Here is an 18,775-nt window from a genome sequence, read left to right on the forward strand (position 1 = left end):
GCCACCAGGGGGAGCTGCACTGTAGTATAGTGAGATAGTGTATTATATGTATTATAGATATATAGTCAGATACCACAGGACACCTTCACAGGTCATGTGGAGTCCAGGCCTGACCACCAGGGGGAGCTGCACTATATATAGGCTGATAGTGTATTATATGTATTATAGATATATAGTCAGATACCACAGGACACCTTCACAGGTCTTGTGGAGTCCAGGCCTGACCACCAGGGGGAGCTGCACTATATATAGGCTGATAGTGTATTATATGTATTATATATAGTCAGATACCACAGGACACCCTCACAGGTCTTGTGGAGTCCAGGCCAGACCACCAGGGGGAGCTGCACTATATATAGGCTGATAGTGTATTATATGTAATATAGATATATAGTCAGATACCACAGGACACCTTCACAGGTCTTGTGGAGTCCAGGCCTGGCCACCAAGGGGAGCTGCACTGTAGTATAGTGAGATAGTGTATTATGTGTATTATAGATATATAGTCAGATATCACAGGACACTTTCACAGGTCTTGTGGAGTCCAGGCCTGACCACCAGGGGGAGCTGCACTATATTATAGGCTGATAGTGTATTATATGTAATATAGATATATAGCCAGATACCACAGGACACCTTCACAGGTCTTGTGGAGTCCAGGCCTGGCCACCAGGGGGAGCTGCACTGTAGTATAGTGAGATAGTGTATTATATGTATTATAGATATATAGTCAGATACCACAGGACACCTTCACAGGTCTAGTGGAGTCCAGGCCTGACCACCAGGGGGAGCTGCACTATATATAGGCTGATAGTGTATTATATGTATTATAGATATATAGCCAGATACCACAGGACACTTTCACAGGTCTTGTGGAGTCCAGGCCTGACCACCAGGGGGAGCTGCACTATATTATAGGCTGATAGTGTATTATATGTAATATAGATATATAGCCAGATACCACAGGACACCTTCACAGGTCTTGTGGAGTCCAGGCCTGGCCACCAGGGGGAGCTGCACTGTAGTATAGTGAGATAGTGTATTATATGTATTATAGATATATAGTCAGATACCACAGGACACCTTCACAGGTCTAGTGGAGTCCAGGCCTGGCCACCAGGGGGAGCTGCACTATATTATAGGCTGATAGTGTATTATGTGTATTATAGATATATAGTCAGATATCACAGGACACCTTCACAGGTCTTGTGGAGTCCAGGTCTGACCATCAGGGGGAGCTGCACTGTATTACAGGCTGATAGTGTATTATATGTATTTATAGATATATAGTCAGATATCACAGGACACTTTCACAGGTCTTGTGGAGTCCAGGCCTGACCACCAGGGGGAGCTGCACTATATTATAGGCTGATAGTGTATGATATGTAATATAGATATATAGCCAGATACCACAGGACACCTTCACAGGTCTTGTGGAGTCCAGGCCTGGCCACCAGGGGGAGCTGCACTGTAGTATAGTGAGATAGTGTATTATACGTATTATAGATAGTCAGATATCACAGGACACCATCACAGGTCTTGTGGAGTCCAGGTCTGACCACCAGGGGGAGCTGCACTATATTATAGGCTGATGGTGTATTATATGTAATATAGATATATAGCCAGATACCACAGGACACCTTCACAGGTCTTGTGGAGTCCAGGCCTGACCACCAGGGGGAGCTGCATTATATAGCAGGCTGATAGTGTACTTTATGTATTATAGATATATAGTCAGATACCACAGGACACCTTCACAGGTCTTGTGGAGTCCAGGCCTGACCACCAGGGGGAGCTGCACTGTAGTATAGTGAGATAGTGTATCATTCTATATGGCTTATGCTGGTTTTGCTTAATCTCTCCTTTATGTGTGAATTATTTTCCATACCAGCAGCTGCTCTTTAGTCGAGGGAAGCTTCCAGTTGAATGGCTGTTGCTTCTCTCTCGGCAGCGAATTGGGGCCGCGGCGCCCTTGAAGACGTGAAGTCGCGGACACAACTTCCTTGGCGTTCTTGTTTATGGCGGGGTAACATGGCGTTGGGCCGCCTGGATAATCCCTTTAAGGATTGGCAGAGAATTTGCTGCCACATTAGAAGAATCAGCAGTGAAAGCCTCAGCGGATTACCCGACATTCCCCCCCTTTCCAAAGGTAAATCTCGGCACATCCGCTCCGCGGCGAGGAAACTTATTAACTGGCCCTGACACCGGCCGCTTGATCTGAATATTCGTGCGACGTTGCCACTCATGTCTCCCAGATAACCGCGCTCATTTCCTGGAGGTCACTGTCTGCGTTCAAAGCTGGAATATGAGACAAAGGCGGCGGGAGAACTGTCATTGAGATTCCCATTAAGACGCAGGCATTGCAGATATACGGGCCAGACGCAATTATAACGAGCAGAAATCATGCCAGCTTCAGAAAAGTCACCCAATAAACTTCCTACCAACCAACCCCACCGAACTCCCTCCAAACGCCTCCATAGAGGGGCTTATTCACTGCACAACAATCAGGGAAGAATTGTATTTTTGATCGGATTATTGAAAACAAATTAAATTATTTTTGATCAAAATGATTGATATTGCAGTATTGTTTCCTTAAATAATTGGTCGATCTGCTTTTTTTGGCAGATATGATTTTCACCGGTCTCGATATTGTGAATAGTTTGGATAATGAAATACCCTGCCCCAATTACATATGAGCTTTTCTTCTGTTGGTAAAATAAAACCATACGGTTAATGGGCGACACCAGGGGACTGGTTCAGGGAACTCACCCCAGGAGAGAACTCACCCTCCTTCTCAACCCATCATCTATCTCTCCTGATCTCCCATAAATGTCCTTATCTGTTCATTTCATACATTACTATCTTTCCTTATTGCTGAAGCAAAAAATCAAATAAGTCATGAGACAAACAGGCTGAAGACTAAAGAATCCAACATCCCAGAACATGCAACAGACTCAATGCGGATGTGCTGCAGACAACAGCAATTTCCTATGGGCCGGATTACACCAATCTATTAGTGATGTGTCTGTATCTGTCCATTGCAATTCTGCAACACAGAGAGCCAACCACACAGAGAGCTGCTCTGAGGACATGACTATGTACTCTGTACAGTGCTGCAGGAGATGTCAGTGCTATATAAATACATAATAATAATATGGTAGGACATTAGACTAGGACTATGGTAGGATTAGATTGTGAGCTCCTCTGAGGACAGTCAGTGACATGACTATGTACTCTGTACAGTGCTGCAGAAGATGTCAGTGCTATATAAATACATAATAATAATATGGTAGGACATTAGACTATGGCTATGGTAGGATTATATTGTGAGCTCCTCTGAAGACAGTCAGTGACATGACTATGTGCCCTGTAAAGTGCTGCAGAAGATGTCAGTGCTATATAAATACATAATAATAATATGGTAGGGCATTACACTATGACTATGGTAGGATTAGAGTGTGAGCTCCTCTGAGGACAGTCAGTGACATGACTATGTACTCTGTAATGTGCTGCAGATGTCAGTGCTATATAAATACATAATATTAATATGGTAGGACATTAGACTATGACTATGGTAGGATTAGAGTGTGAGCTCCTCTGAGGACAGTCAGTGACATGACTATGTACTCTGTAATGTGCTGCAGGAGATGTCAGTGCTCTATAAATACATAATAATAATATTGTAGGACATTAGAGTATGACTATGGTAGGATTAGATTGTGAGCTCCTCTGAGGACAGTCAGTGACATGACTATGTACTCTATAATGTGCTGCAGAAGATGTCAGTGCTATATAAATACATAATAATAATATGGTAGGACATTAGACTAGGACTATGGTAGGATTCAATTGTGAGCTCCTCTGAGGACAGCCAGTGACATGACTATGTACTCTGTAAAGTGCTGCAGGGGATGTCACTACTATATAAATACATAACAATAATATGGTAGGACATTAGATTATGGCTATGGTAGGATTAGAGTGTGAGCTCCTCTGAGGACAGTCAGTGACATGACTATGTACTCTGTAATGTGCTGCAGAAGATGTCAGTGCTATATAAATACATAATAATAATATGGTAGGACATTAGACTATGACTATGGTAGGGATTAGAGTGTGAGCTCCTCTGAGGACAGTCAGTGACATGACTATGTACTCTGTAATGTGCTGCAGGAGATGTCAGTGCTATATAAATACATAATAATAATGTGGTAGGATATTAGACTATGACTATGGTAGGATTATAGTGTGAGCTCCTCTGAGGACAGTCAGTGACATGACTATGTACTCTGTACAGTGCTGCAGAAGATGTCAGTGCTATATAAATACATAATAATATGGTAGGACATTAGACTGTGACTATGGTAGGATTAGAGTGTGAGCTCCTCTGAGGACAGTCAGAGACATGACTATGTACTCTGTAATGTGCTGCAGGAGATGTCAGTGCTCTATAAATACAAAATAATAATATTGTAGGACATTAGACTATGACTATGGTAGGATTAGATTGTGAGCTCCTCTGAGGACAGTCAGTGACATGACTATGTGCCCTGTAAAGTGCTGCAGAAGATGTCAGTGCTATATAAATACATAATAATAATATGGTAGGGTATTACACTATGACTATGGTAGGATTAGAGTGTGAGCTCCTCTGAGGACAGTCAGTGACATGACTATGTACTCTGTAATGTGCTGCAGGAGATGTCAGTGCTATATAAATACATAATAATAATATGGTAGGACATTAGACTATGACTATGGTAGGATTAGATTGTGAGCCCCTCTGAGGACAGTCAGTCAGTGACATGACTATGTACTCTGTAATGTGCTGCAGGAGATGTCAGTGCTATATAAATACATAATAATAATATGGTAGGACATTAGGCTATGACTATGGTAGGATTAGAGTGTGAGCTCCTCTAAGGACAGTCAGTGACATGACTATATACTCTGTGAAGAGCTGCAGAAGATGTCAATGCTATATAAATACATAATAATAATATGGTAGGACATTACACTATGACTATGGTAGGATTAGAGTGTGAGCTCCTCTGAGGACAGTCAGTGACATGACTATGTACTCTGTAATGTGCTGCAGGAGATGTCAGTGCTATATAAATACATAATAATAATATGGTAGGACATTAGACTATGACTATGGTAGGATTAGAGTGTGAGCTCCTCTGAGGACAGTCAGTGACATGACTATGTACTCTGTAATGTGCTGCAGGAGATGTCAGTGCTACATAAATACATAATAATAAGAAGCAGGACTCACCTGTCTCACGAGAGAAGCACGTCTTGTGAAACTTTCCGATGTAGAATTCGAGTCCGATGATTGCAAACATGACGATAGCAAAGAATAAGAGCAATCCGATCTGCAGCAGAGGGACCATGGCTTTCATGATAGACTTCAGGACCACCTGCAGACCTGCGGACACAAGGGAGAGCGACGCGATGAGAGAGTATTAATAAATGTCTGACGCATCGTGCGGCCATGCTGCTCAGTTTGCAAAGCCTCATGGAATAACAGCAGTAAGAGCCGAGTGCTCTGAGGTAGTTCCCTCGCTGAATTTATTGGACTGAATTCTGAACGTTCGTTCAGCTGAATCGCTCATTAATGTCAGCTGACCTGATTGTTAGTATGTACACACACTAGATGAACGTTATGACATAGGAACGACTCCTGGCAACGGACTGATAGATGGGGGATGTTCGCAGATCAGGCGCAGAAGCCACACACATACAATTACAACAACAGTGATTTGTGATCTAACAGTATTTATACACACAAACAATAATCACCCAAATGGACAGATCGTTCGCTGTGTCCGAGGACCGTCATTGGCTGCTCTCTGTCTATGTCTTCTGGCTGTTCATTAACAAATAATCACCTGACGACCAGTCGGGAATCGTTTCCAGCAGGTCTTATCTGGCCTGTGTATGGGGCTTTGAGCTGGGAACACGCCGTGCTATTTTTTAGTTCATATCCGATTTCCAATCGAGAAAATTGTCAGATCGGACAAAAAAATATACGGCCTACTGACTGCCAGCAACCGATCCCAGCTCAAAGTCCATCTCCTTGTCAATCAGAAGCAGATCAGACATGCTTAAAGATATCGATATCGAAATACTGGCTATGGCTCCATGTGTATGTCCTTTCAATTCATTAAACATCAGATCAGAATTTTTTTTTAAAAAAATGGCCTATGTTGGCACACTTGATTTCTGCTGTTTCCAATCCTGTCAGATCTGAATATCAACCTGACCACTCGCTTGAATTGCATCTGAAGTACAGATTGTATGGTGTGTACCAGCCTCGGGTTGTCTGGAGGTCAGACTGCTGGTTCATGTGGTAGATGTAGAATAGCTAACGACTGAAATGCGACTGAAAAATGATTGATTTCTTTATTTATAATAAGAAAATGATGAAAATAACACTGTGGGTGTTCAGGCACTGTGGGTGTTTTCAGCTTTCGTGTACCACAGAAGCCCCATCATCAGGTATAAAACCACAGCAGGTTACGGACATCTGCCCAGCATAGGCATAGAAGGCAATAAAATCCCAAGACAAGAGGTGATATCTCCTCCCCCAGGAAGGATTCCCCTGTGTTTTCTCCTGACCAGGACCCCCCCGGTCCCCCAGTGATGCCTGCAGGGCTATCTCCATCCATTGATGTCCGGCCATTCTTGCCTATCTGGTCTCAGCTCCGCCCATGAGGCAGCAGGCCAATGAGGACATCTTGGGCTTGATTCACAAAGCGGTGCTAACTGTTAGCACGCCTGTGAAAACCCCCTTAGCACGTCTAAACAAGCTTTTCGCGCATAAAACTTTACGCGCGTACTGCACAGAGCGCAGGGCGCACCGCGCGAAGTGCCCATTAAAGCCTATGGGACTTAGCGCGCGTAAAACTTTACGCGCGCAAAGTTAGCGTGTGATCTGATTGAGAAATCCAGTGCTAACCTACTTAGCACCCTGGTTAGCACGTCTAAAGACTTTAGACGTGCTAAGTAGGTTAGCACCGCTTTGTGAATCAAGCCCCTTATACTATACCATAATGGCGAATTACCAAAAAGGGGCGGAGCGGACGGCCATCTTGGAACAGGGAATGGTGTGATCTTCCCCATGGGGACAATGAGGGGGGATAAGCACTAGCGACCTATAGGGGGAGGGGAATATTGCAGCTGTATCATTAGGTGGGTTACAGAGTCATGTGACAGTAGAATAACAGTGACATCACTTACTGGGGATACCAGAGACAAGTTTCAGGGGCCTCAGGACTCTCACGGCTCTCAGTGTTCGCAGGTCAAAGTCCGTGCCGGCCGTGGCCAAGATCCTGAGGAAGAAGAAACCTTTGTTACAGCTTTATCATTATTCATTTATCACTGAAACAGAAAATCGCAAATCAGTAACATCCACATAACTTATCGCTGCAGAGCACAAAGCCCCTCCCCATATGTATAGCTCCTCCTATATGCATGCAGCTCCTCCCTCATATGTACAGCCCCTCCCTCATAGGTACAGCCCCTCCCCATATGTATAGCTCCTCCTAGATGCATGCAGCCTCTCCCTCATATGTACAGCCCTTCCCTCATAGGTACAGCCCCTCCCTAATGTGTACAGCCCCTCCACCACATAAACAACCCCTCCTCCCATGTATACAACCCCTCCCCATGTATACAGCCCCTCCTCCTGTATATAGAATTGTATGTGTTCATGTATTCCCAGAATCACAGAAAAACTAGGCTAATTATCACAACTGCCACAGTAGAAGTATTCCTTCTGCAACACAGTTATTCAAATTGAAGACACCTATGCTGTAGCTGTGTTAGCCTGCAGCTTTGCACCTATCCACACAGGCTTAATATGACTCTGTAGAGCAGTGGTCCTCAAACTAATGTCCGTGGGCTAAATGTGGCCCCCTGAGGCTTTTTTTTACCGCCCCCCCCCCCCCCCACACACACACAAAATGTATTACTTATAGATGCGGGCAGCTACATCTTTGAATATTGGCGGTCCGCATATAGAATAGCAGTACTTGCACCACCTGTACACATATAGAATAGCAGTGCTGGCACCGCCCATCCACATGGAAGCCAGAAAGCAGTCATTCACTGGTTTCCAATCACATTCCACATCAGGTGACACTGCTGTCCAAGTGGACTTCAGGTTGTCACCTGGGTATGCTTCGCTGTCTGGCCTGCAAAGACTTCTACATCATTTTATGTATACTCCGGCCCCCCAGCAGTCTGAAGTATGTTGACCCGGCCCTCCACCCAAAATGTTTGGGGACCCCTGCTGTAGAGGATCCAGGCATCTGGATACATGGTTATAGATCCTGAATCTGAGGTGCTTAATGAAAGCATAAGATCAAAGCAAAAATAAAGGATCCTACTCTCAATGTCTGTTCCATGAAGGAGAGGAGCGAGGAAAAGGAAATTAACAAAGAAGAGGAGATGAGCGAGGAAGAGGAAATGAGTGAGGAAGAGGGAATGAGCGAGGAAGAGGGAATGAGCGAGGAAGAGAGAATGAGCGAGGAAGAGGGAATGAGCGAGAAAGAGGAAATGAGCGAGGAAAAGAGAATGAGCGAGGAGGAGGGAATGAGCGAGGAGGAGGGAATGAGCGAGGAAGAGAGAATGAGCGAGGAAGAGGGAATGAGCGAGGAAGAGGGATTGAGAGAGGAAGAGGGAATGAGCGAGGAAGAGGGAATGAGCGAGGAAGAGGGAATGAGCGAGGAAGAGGGAATGAGCGAGGAAGAGGGAATGAGCGAGGAAGAGAGAATGAGCGAGGAGGAGGGAATGAGCTAGGAGGAGGGAATGAGCGAGGAGGAGGGAGGGAATGAGCGAGGAAGAGGGAATGAGCGAGGAGGAGGGAATGAGCGAGGAAGAGGGAAGGAGCGAGGAAGAGGGAAGGAGCGAAGAAGAGGGAATGAGCGAGGAAGAGGGAATGAGCGAGGAAGAGGGAATGAGCGAGGAAGAGGGAATGAGCGAGGAGGAGGGAATGAGCGAGGAGGAGGGAATGAGCGAGGAGGAGGGAATGAGCGAGGAAGAGGGAATGAGCGAGGAAGAGGGAATGAGCGAGGAAGAGGGAATGAGCGAGGAAGAGGGAATGAGCGAGGAAGAGGGATTGAGAGAGGAAGAGGGAATGAGCGAGGAAGAGGGAATGAGCGAGGAAGAGGGAATGAGCGAGGAAGAGGGAATGAGCGAGGAAGAGGGAATGAGCGAGGAAGAGGGAATGAGCGAGGAAGAGGGAAGGAGCGAGGAAGAGGGAAGGAGCGACGAAGAGGGAAGGAGCGAGGAAAAGGGAATGAGCGAAGAAGAGGGAATGAGCGAAGAAGAGGGAATGAGCGAGGAGGAGTGAATGAGCGAGGAGGAGGGAATGAGCGAGGAAGAGGGATTGAGAGAGGAAGAGGGAATGAGCGAGGAGGAGGGAATGAGCGAGGAGGAGGGAATGAGCGAGGAGGAGGGAATGAGCGAGGAGGAGGGAATGGGCGAGGAAGAGGGAATGGGCGAGGAAGAGGGAATGGGCGAGGAAGAGGGAATGAGCGAGGAAGAGGGAATGAGCGAGGAAGAGGGAATGAGCGAGGAAGAGGGAATGAGCGAGGAAGAGGGAATGAGCGAGGAAGAGGGAATGCGTTAGGAAGAGAGAATGAGCGAGGAAGAGAGAATGAGCGAGGAAGAGAGAATGAGCGAGGAAGAGAGAATGAGCGAGGAGGAGGGAATGAGCGAGGAAGAGGGAATGAGCGAGGAAGAGGGAATGAGCGACGAAGAGGGAAGGAGCGACGAAGAGGGAATGAGCGACGAAGAGGGAATGAGCGAGGAAGAGGGAATGAGCGAGGAAGAGAGAATGAGCGAGGAAGAGGGAATGAGGGAGGAAGAGAAAATGAGGGAGGAAGAGAAAATGAGCGAGGAAGAGGGAATGCGCGAGGAGGAGGGAATGCGCGAGGAGGAGGGAATGCGCGAGGAGGAGGGAATGCGCGAGGAGGAGGGAATGCGCGAGGAAGAGGGAATGAGCGAGGAAGAGGGAATGCGCTAGGAAGAGAGAATGAGTGAGGAAGAGGGAATGAGCGAGGAAGAGGGAATGAGCGAGGAAGAGGGAATGAGCGAGGAGGAGGGAATGAGCGAGGAGGAGGGAATGAGCGAGGAGGAGGGAATGAGCGAGGAAGAGGGAATGCGCTAGGAAGAGGGAATGCGCTAGGAAGAGAGAATGAGCGAGGAAGAGGGAATGAGCGAGGAAGAGGGAATGCGCTAGGAAGAGAAAATGAGCAAGGAAGAGGGAATGAGCGAGGAAGACGGAATGAGCGAGGAAGAGGGTATGCGCTAGGAAGAGGGAATGAGCGAGGAAGAGGGTATGCGCTAGGAAGAGGGAATGAGCGAAAAAGAGGGAATGAGCGAGGAAGAGGGAATGAGCGAGGAGGAGGGAATGAGCGAGGAGAAGGAAATGAGCGAGGAGGAGGGAATGAGCGAGGAGGAGGGAATGAGCGAGGAGAAGGGAATGAGCGAGGAGGAGGGAATGAGCGAGGAGGAGGGAATGAGCTAGGAAGAGGGAATGCGCTAGGAAGAGGGAATGCGCTAGGAAGAGAGAATGAGTGAGGAAGAGGGAATGAGCGAGGAAGAGGGAATGCGCTAGGAAGAGAAAATGAGCGAGGAAGAGGGAATGAGCGAGGAAGAGGGAATGAGCGAGGAAGAGGGTATGCGCTAGGAAGAGGGAATGAGCGAGGAAGAGGGAATGAGCGAGGAAGAGGTAATGAGCGAGGAAGAGGGACTGAGCGAGGAGGAGGGAATGAGCGAGGAGAAGGAAATGAGCGAGGAGGAGGGAATGAGCGAGGAGCAGGGAATGAGCGAGGAGCAGGGAATGCACGAGGAAGAGGGAATGCGCGAGGAAGAGGGAATGCGCGAGGAAGAGGGAATGCGCGAGGAAGAGGGAATGCGCGAGGAAGAGGGAATGAGCGAGGAAGAGGGAATGAGCGAGGAAGAGGGGATGAGCGAAGAAGAGGAGATGAGCGAGGAAGAGGGAATGAGCGAGGAGGAGGGAATGAGCGAGGAAGAGGGAATGAGCGAGGAAGAGGGAAGGAGCGAGGAAGAGAGAATGAGCGAGGAGAAGGGAATGAGCGAGGAAGAGGGAATGAGCGAGGAAGAGGGAATGAGCGAGGAAGAAGGAATGAGCGAGGAAGAGGGAATGAGCGAGGAAGAGGGAATGAGCGAGGAAGAGAGAATGAGCGAGGAGGAGGGAATGAGCGAGGAAGAGGGAATGAGCGAGGAAGAGGGAATGAGCGAGGAAGAGGAGATGAGCGAGGAGGAGGGAATGAGCGAGGAGGAGGGAATGAGCTAGGAGGAGGGAATGAGCTAGGAGGAGGGAATGAGCTAGGAGGAGGGAATGAGCGAGGAGGAGGGAATGAGCGAGGAAGAGGGAATGAGCGAGGAGGAGGGAATGAGCGACGAAGAGGGAAGGAGCGAGGAAGAGGGAATGAGCGAGGAAGAGGGAATGAGCGAGGAAGAGGGAAGGAGCGAGGAAGAGGGAAGGAGCGACGAAGAGGGAAGGAGCGAGGAAAAGGGAATGAGCGAAGAAGAGGGAATGAGCGAAGAAGAGGGAATGAGCGAGGAAGAGGGAATGAGCGAGGAAGAGGGAATGAGCGAGGAAGAGGGAATGAGCGAGGAAGAGGGAATGAGCGAGGAAGAGGGAATGAGCGAGGAAGAGGGAATGAGCGAGGAAGAGGGAAGGAGCGAGGAAGAGGGAAGGAGCGACGAAGAGGGAAGGAGCGAGGAAAAGGGAATGAGCGAAGAAGAGGGAATGAGCGAAGAAGAGGGAATGAGCGAGGAGGAGTGAATGAGCGAGGAGGAGGGAATGAGCGAGGAAGAGGGATTGAGAGAGGAAGAGGGAATGAGCGAGGAGGAGGGAATGAGCGAGGAGGAGGGAATGAGCGAGGAGGAGGGAATGAGCGAGGAGGAGGGAATGGGCGAGGAAGAGGGAATGGGCGAGGAAGAGGGAATGAGCGAGGAAGAGGGAATGAGCGAGGAAGAGGGAATGAGCGAGGAAGAGGGAATGAGCGAGGAAGAGGGAATGAGCGAGGAAGAGGGAATGCGTTAGGAAGAGAGAATGAGCGAGGAAGAGGGAATGCGTTAGGAAGAGAGAATGAGCGAGGAAGAGAGAATGAGCGAGGAAGAGAGAATGAGCGAGGAAGAGAGAATGAGCGAGGAGGAGGGAATGAGCGAGGAAGAGGGAATGAGCGAGGAGGAGGGAATGAGCGAGGAAGAGGGAATGAGCGAGGAAGAGGGAATGAGCGACGAAGAGGGAAGGAGCGACGAAGAGGGAATGAGCGACGAAGTGGGAATGAGCGAGGAAGAGGGAATGAGCGAGGAAGAGAGAATGAGCGAGGAAGAGAGAATGAGGGAGGAAGAGAAAATGAGGGAGGAAGAGAAAATGAGCGAGGAAGAGGGAATGCGCGAGGAGGAGGGAATGCGCGAGGAGGAGGGAATGCGCGAGGAGGAGGGAATGCGCGAGGAGGAGGGAATGCGCGAGGAAGAGGGAATGAGCGAGGAAGAGGGAATGCGCTAGGAAGAGAGAATGAGCGAGGAAGAGGGAATGAGCGAGGAAGAGGGAATGAGCGAGGAAGAGGGAATGAGCGAGGAGGAGGGAATGAGCGAGGAGGAGGGAATGAGCGAGGAGGAGGGAATGAGCGAGGAAGAGGGAATGCGCTAGGAAGAGGGAATGCGCTAGGAAGAGAGAATGAGCGAGGAAGAGGGAATGAGCGAGGAAGAGGGAATGCGCTAGGAAGAGAAAATGAGCAAGGAAGAGGGAATGAGCGAGGAAGACGGAATGAGCGAGGAAGAGGGTATGCGCTAGGAAGAGGGAATGAGCGAGGAAGAGGGTATGCGCTAGGAAGAGGGAATGAGCGAAAAAGAGGGAATGAGCGAGGAAGAGGGAATGAGCGAGGAGGAGGGAATGAGCGAGGAGAAGGAAATGAGCGAGGAGGAGGGAATGAGCGAGGAGGAGGGAATGAGCGAGGAGAAGGGAATGAGCGAGGAGGAGGGAATGAGCTAGGAAGAGGGAATGCGCTAGGAAGAGGGAATGCGCTAGGAAGAGAGAATGAGTGAGGAAGAGGGAATGAGCGAGGAAGAGGGAATGCGCTAGGAAGAGAAAATGAGCAAGGAAGAGGGAATGAGCGAGGAAGAGGGAATGAGCGAGGAAGAGGGTATGCGCTAGGAAGAGGGAATGAGCGAGGAAGAGGGAATGAGCGAGGAAGAGGTAATGAGCGAGGAAGAGGGACTGAGCGAGGAGGAGGGAATGAGCGAGGAGAAGGAAATGAGCGAGGAGGAGGGAATGAGCGAGGAGCAGGGAATGAGCGAGGAGCAGGGAATGCACGAGGAAGAGGGAATGCGCGAGGAAGAGGGAATGCGCGAGGAAGAGGGAATGCGCGAGGAAGAGGGAATGCGCGAGGAAGAGGGAATGAGCGAGGAAGAGGGGATGAGCGAAGAAGAGGAGATGAGCGAGGAAGAGGGAATGAGCGAGGAGGAGGGAATGAGCGAGGAAGAGGGAATGAGCGAGGAAGAGGGAAGGAGCGAGGAAGAGAGAATGAGCGAGGAGAAGGGAATGAGCGAGGAAGAGGGAATGAGCGAGGAAGAGGGAATGAGCGAGGAAGAGGGAATGAGCGAGGAAGAGGGAATGAGCGAGGAAGAGGGAAGGAGCGAGGAAGAGGGAAGGAGCGAGGAAGAGAGAATGAGCGAGGAGGAGGGAATGAGCGAGGAAGAGGGAATGAGCGAGGAAGAGGGAATGAGCGAGGAAGAGGGAATGAGCGAGGAAGAGGAGATGAGCGAGGAGGAGGGAATGAGCGAGGAGGAGGGAATGAGCTAGGAGGAGGGAATGAGCTAGGAGGAGGGAATGAGCGAGGAGGAGGGAATGAGCGAGGAAGAGGGAATGAGCGAGGAGGAGGGAATGAGCGACGAAGAGTGAAGGAGCGAGGAAGAGGGAATGAGCGAAGAAGAGGGAATGAGCGAGGAGGAGGGAATGAGCGAGGAAGAGAGAATGAGCGAGGAGGAGGGAATGAGCGAGGAGGAGGGAATGAGCGAGGAGGAGGGAATGAGCGAGGAAGAGGGAATGAGCGAGGAAGAGGGAATGAGCGAGGAAGAGGGAATGAGCGAGGAAGAGGGATTGAGAGAGGAAGAGGGAATGAGCGAGGAAGAGGGAATGAGCGAGGAAGAGGGAATGAGCGAGGAGCAGGGAATGAGCGAGGAGCAGGGAATGCACGAGGAAGAGGGAATGCGCGAGGAAGAGGGAATGCGCGAGGAAGAGGGAATGCGCGAGGAAGAGGGAATGCGCGAGGAAGAGGGAATGAGCGAGGAAGAGGGGATGAGCGAAGAAGAGGAGATGAGCGAGGAAGAGGGAATGAGCGAGGAGGAGGGAATGAGCGAGGAAGAGGGAATGAGCGAGGAAGAGGGAAGGAGCGAGGAAGAGAGAATGAGCGAGGAGAAGGGAATGAGCGAGGAAGAGGGAATGAGCGAGGAAGAGGGAATGAGCGAGGAAGAGGGAATGAGCGAGGAAGAGGGAATGAGCGAGGAAGAGGGAAGGAGCGAGGAAGAGGGAAGGAGCGAGGAAGAGAGAATGAGCGAGGAGGAGGGAATGAGCAAAGAAGAGGGAATGAGCGAGGAAGAGGGAATGAGCGAGGAAGAGGGAATGAGCGAGGAAGAGGAGATGAGCGAGGAGGAGGGAATGAGCGAGGAGGAGGGAATGAGCTAGGAGGAGGGAATGAGCTAGGAGGAGGGAATGAGCGAGGAGGAGGGAATGAGCGAGGAAGAGGGAATGAGCGAGGAGGAGGGAATGAGCGACGAAGAGGGAAGGAGCGAGGAAGAGGGAATGAGCGAAGAAGAGGGAATGAGCGAGGAGGAGGGAATGAGCGAGGAAGAGAGAATGAGCGAGGAGGAGGGAATGAGCGAGGAGGAGGGAATGAGCGAGGAGGAGGGAATGAGCGAGGAAGAGGGAATGAGCGAGGAAGAGGGAATGAGCGAGGAAGAGGGAATGAGCGAGGAAGAGGGATTGAGAGAGGAAGAGGGAATGAGCGAGGAAGAGGGAATGAGCGAGGAAGAGGGAATGAGCGAGGAAAAGGGAATGAGCGACGAAGAGGGAAGGAGCGACGAAGAGGGAAGGAGCGAGGAAGAGGGAATGAGCGAAGAAGAGGGAATGAGCGAGGAGTAGTGAATGAGCGAGGAGGAGGGAATGAGCGAGGAAGAGGGATTGAGCGAGGAAGAGGGAATGAGCGAGGAGGAGGGAATGAGCGAGGAGGAGGGAATGAGCGAGGAGGAGGGAATGAGCGAGGAAGAGGGAATGCGTTAGGAAGAGAGAATGAGCGAGGAAGAGAGAATGAGCGAGGAAGAGAGAATGAGCGAGGAAGAGAGAATGAGCGAATGAGCGAGGAAGAGGGAATGAGCGAGGAGGAGGGAATGAGCGAGGAAGAGGGAATGAGCGAGGAAGAGGGAATGAGCGAGGAAGAGAGAATGAGCGAGGAGGAGGGAATGAGCGAGGAGGAGGGAATGAGCGACGAAGAGGGAAGGAGCGAGGAAGAGGGAATGAGCGAAGAAGAGGGAATGAGCGAGGAGGAGGGAATGAGCGAGGAAGAGGGAATGAGCGAGGAAGAGGGAATGAGCGAGGAAGAGGGAATGAGCGAGGAAGAGGGAATGAGCGAGGAAGAGGGAATGAGCGAGGAAGAGGGAATGAGCGAGGAAGAGGGAAGGAGCGACGAAGAGGGAAGGAGCGACGAAGAGGGAAGGAGCGAGGAAGAGGGAATGAGCGAGGAAGAGTGAATGAGCGAGGAGGAGTGAATGAGCGAGGAGGAGGGAATGAGCGAGGAGGAGGGAATGAGCGAGGAAGAGGGATTGAGCGAGGAAGAGGGAATGAGCGAGGAGGAGGGAATGAGCGAGGAGGAGGGAATGAGCGAGGAGGAGGGAATGAGCGAGGAGGAGGGAATGAGCGAGGAAGAGGGAATGAGCGAGGAAGAGGGAATGAGCGAGGAAGAGGGAATGAGCGAGGAAGAGGGATTGAGAGAGGAAGAGGGAATGAGCGAGGAAGAGGGAATGAGCGAGGAAGAGGGAATGAGCGAGGAAAAGGGAATGAGCGACGAAGAGGGAAGGAGCGACGAAGAGGGAAGGAGCGAGGAAGAGGGAATGAGCGAAGAAGAGGGAATGAGCGAGGAGTAGTGAATGAGCGAGGAGGAGGGAATGAGCGAGGAAGAGGGATTGAGCGAGGAAGAGGGAATGAGCGAGGAGGAGGGAATGAGCGAGGAGGAGGGAATGAGCGAGGAGGAGGGAATGAGCGAGGAAGAGGGAATGCGTTAGGAAGAGAGAATGAGCGAGGAAGAGAGAATGAGCGAGGAAGAGAGAATGAGCGAGGAAGAGAGAATGAGCGAATGAGCGAGGAAGAGGGAATGAGCGAGGAGGAGGGAATGAGCGAGGAAGAGGGAATGAGCGAGGAAGAGGGAATGAGCGAGGAAGAGAGAATGAGCGAGGAGGAGGGAATGAGCGAGGAGGAGGGAATGAGCGACGAAGAGGGAAGGAGCGAGGAAGAGGGAATGAGCGAAGAAGAGGGAATGAGCGAGGAGGAGGGAATGAGCGAGGAAGAGGGAATGAGCGAGGAAGAGGGAATGAGCGAGGAAGAGGGAATGAGCGAGGAAGAGGGAATGAGCGAGGAAGAGGGAATGAGCGAGGAAGAGGGAAGGAGCGACGAAGAGGGAAGGAGCGACGAAGAGGGAAGGAGCGAGGAAGAGGGAATGAGCGAGGAAGAGTGAATGAGCGAGGAGGAGTGAATGAGCGAGGAGGAGGGAATGAGCGAGGAGGAGGGAATGAGCGAGGAAGAGGGATTGAGCGAGGAAGAGGGAATGAGCGAGGAGGAGGGAATGAGCGAGGAGGAGGGAATGAGCGAGGAAGAGGGAATGAGCGAGGAAGAGGGAATGAGCGAGGAAGAGGGAATGAGCAAGGAAGAGGGAATGAGCGAGGAAGAGGGAATGTGTTAGGAAGAGAGAATGAGCGAGAAAGAGAGAATGAGCGAGGAAGAGAGAATGAGCGAGGAGGAGGGAATGAGCGAGGAGGAGGGAATGAGCGAGGAAGAGGGAATGAGCAAGGAGGAGGGAATGAGCGAGGAAGAGGGAATGAGCGAGGAAGAGGGAATGAGCGAGGAAGAGAGAATGAGCGAGGAAGAGGGAATGAGGGAGGAAGAGAAAATGAGGGAGGAAGAGAAAATGAGCGAGGAAGAGGGAATGCGCGAGGAGGAGGAAATGCGCGGGGAGGAGGGAATGCGCGAGGAAGAGGGAATGCGCGAGGAAGAGGGAATGAGCGAGGAAGAGGGAATGCGCTAGGAAGAGGGAATGAGTGAGGAAGAGGGAATGAGCGAGGAAGAGGGAATGCGCTAGGAAGAGGGAATGAGCGAGGAAGAGGGAATGAGCGAGGAAGAGGGAATGAGCGAGGAAGAGGGAATGAGCGAGGAAGAGGGACTGAGCGAGGAGGAGGGAATGAGCGAGGAGAAGGAAATGAGCGAGGAGGAGGGAATGAGCGAGGAGCAGGGAATGAGCGAGGAGCAGGGAATGCACGAGGAAGAGGGAATGCGCGAGGAAGAGGGAATGCGCGAGGAAGAGGGAATGCGCGAGGAAGAGGGAATGAGCGAGGAAGAGGGGATGAGCGAAGAAGAGGAGATGAGCGAGGAAGAGGGAATGAGCGAGGAGGAGGGAATGAGCGAGGAAGAGGGAATGAGCGAGGAGGAGGGAATGAGCGAGGAAGAGGGAATGAGCGAGGAAGAGGGAAGGAGCGAGGAAGAGAGAATGAGCGAGGAGGAGGGAATGAGCGAGGAAGAGAGAATGAGCGAGGAAGAGGGAATGAGCGAGGAAGAGGGAATGAGCGAGGAAGAGGGAATGAGCGAGGAAGAGGGAATGAGCGAGGAAGAGGGGATGAGCGAAGAAGAGGAGATGAGCGAGGAAGAGGGAATGAGCGAGGAAGAGGGAATGAGCGAGGAAGAGGGAATGAGCGAGGAAGAGGGAATGAGCGAGGAATAGGGAATGCGCTAGGAAGAGGGAATGAGCGAGGAAGAGGGAATGAGCGAGGAAGAGGGAATGAGCGAGGAAGAGGGAATGAGCGAGGAAGAGGGACTGAGCGAGGAGGAGGGAATGAGCGAGGAAGAGGGACTGAGCGAGGAAGAGAGAATGAGCGAGGAGGAGGGAATGAGCGAGGAAGAGAGAATGAGCGAGGAAGAGGGAATGAGCGAGGAAGAGGGAATGCGCTAGGAAGAGAGAATGAGTGAGGAAGAGGGAATGAGCGAGGAAGAGGGAATGAGCGAGGAAGAGGGAATGAGCGAGGAGAAGGAAATGAGCGAGGAGGAGGGAATGAGCGAGGAGCAGGGAATGAGCGAGGAGCAGGGAATGAGCGAGGAAGAGGGAATGAGCGAGGAAGAGGGAAGGAGCGAGGAAGAGAGAATGAGCGAGGAAGAGGGAATGAGCGAGGAAGAGGGAATGAGCGAGGAAGAGGGAATGAGCGAGGAAGAGGAGATGAGCGAGGAGGAGGGAATGAGCGAGGAGGAGGGAATGAGCTAGGAGGAGGGAACGAGCTAGGAGGAGGGAACGAGCTAGGAGGAGGGAACGAGCGAGGAGGAGGGAATGAGCTAGGAGGAGGGAATGAGCTAGGAGGAGGGAATGAGCGAGGAGGAGGGAATGAGCGACGAAGAGGGAAGGAGCGAGGAAGAGGGAATGAGCGAAGAAGAGGGAATGAGCGAGGAGGAGGGAATGAGCGAGGAAGAGGGAAT

The 18,775-nt window shown here is 50.8% G+C and overlaps 1 protein-coding gene across 12 annotated transcripts in view; it reads right to left on the minus strand.

Annotated features, from left to right (window-relative positions):
* CACNA1B (calcium voltage-gated channel subunit alpha1 B) overlaps positions 1–18,775 on the minus strand; it is a 505,489-nt gene that overhangs the window by 293,613 nt on the left and 193,101 nt on the right. For all 12 annotated transcript variants that reach the window (XM_068249170.1, XM_068249175.1, XM_068249173.1 and 9 more), the window contains exons 4-5: positions 7,246–7,337; positions 5,279–5,431 (exon numbers count right to left, since the gene is read on the minus strand). In XM_068249170.1, the coding sequence (XP_068105271.1) occupies positions 5,279–5,431; positions 7,246–7,337 (245 nt within the window). The remainder of the gene's footprint in view (positions 1–5,278; positions 5,432–7,245; positions 7,338–18,775) is intronic.

Source organism: Hyperolius riggenbachi, chromosome 8, assembly GCF_040937935.1.
Source record: "Hyperolius riggenbachi isolate aHypRig1 chromosome 8, aHypRig1.pri, whole genome shotgun sequence".
In the NCBI taxonomy this organism is placed as follows: Eukaryota; Metazoa; Chordata; class Amphibia; order Anura; family Hyperoliidae; genus Hyperolius; species Hyperolius riggenbachi.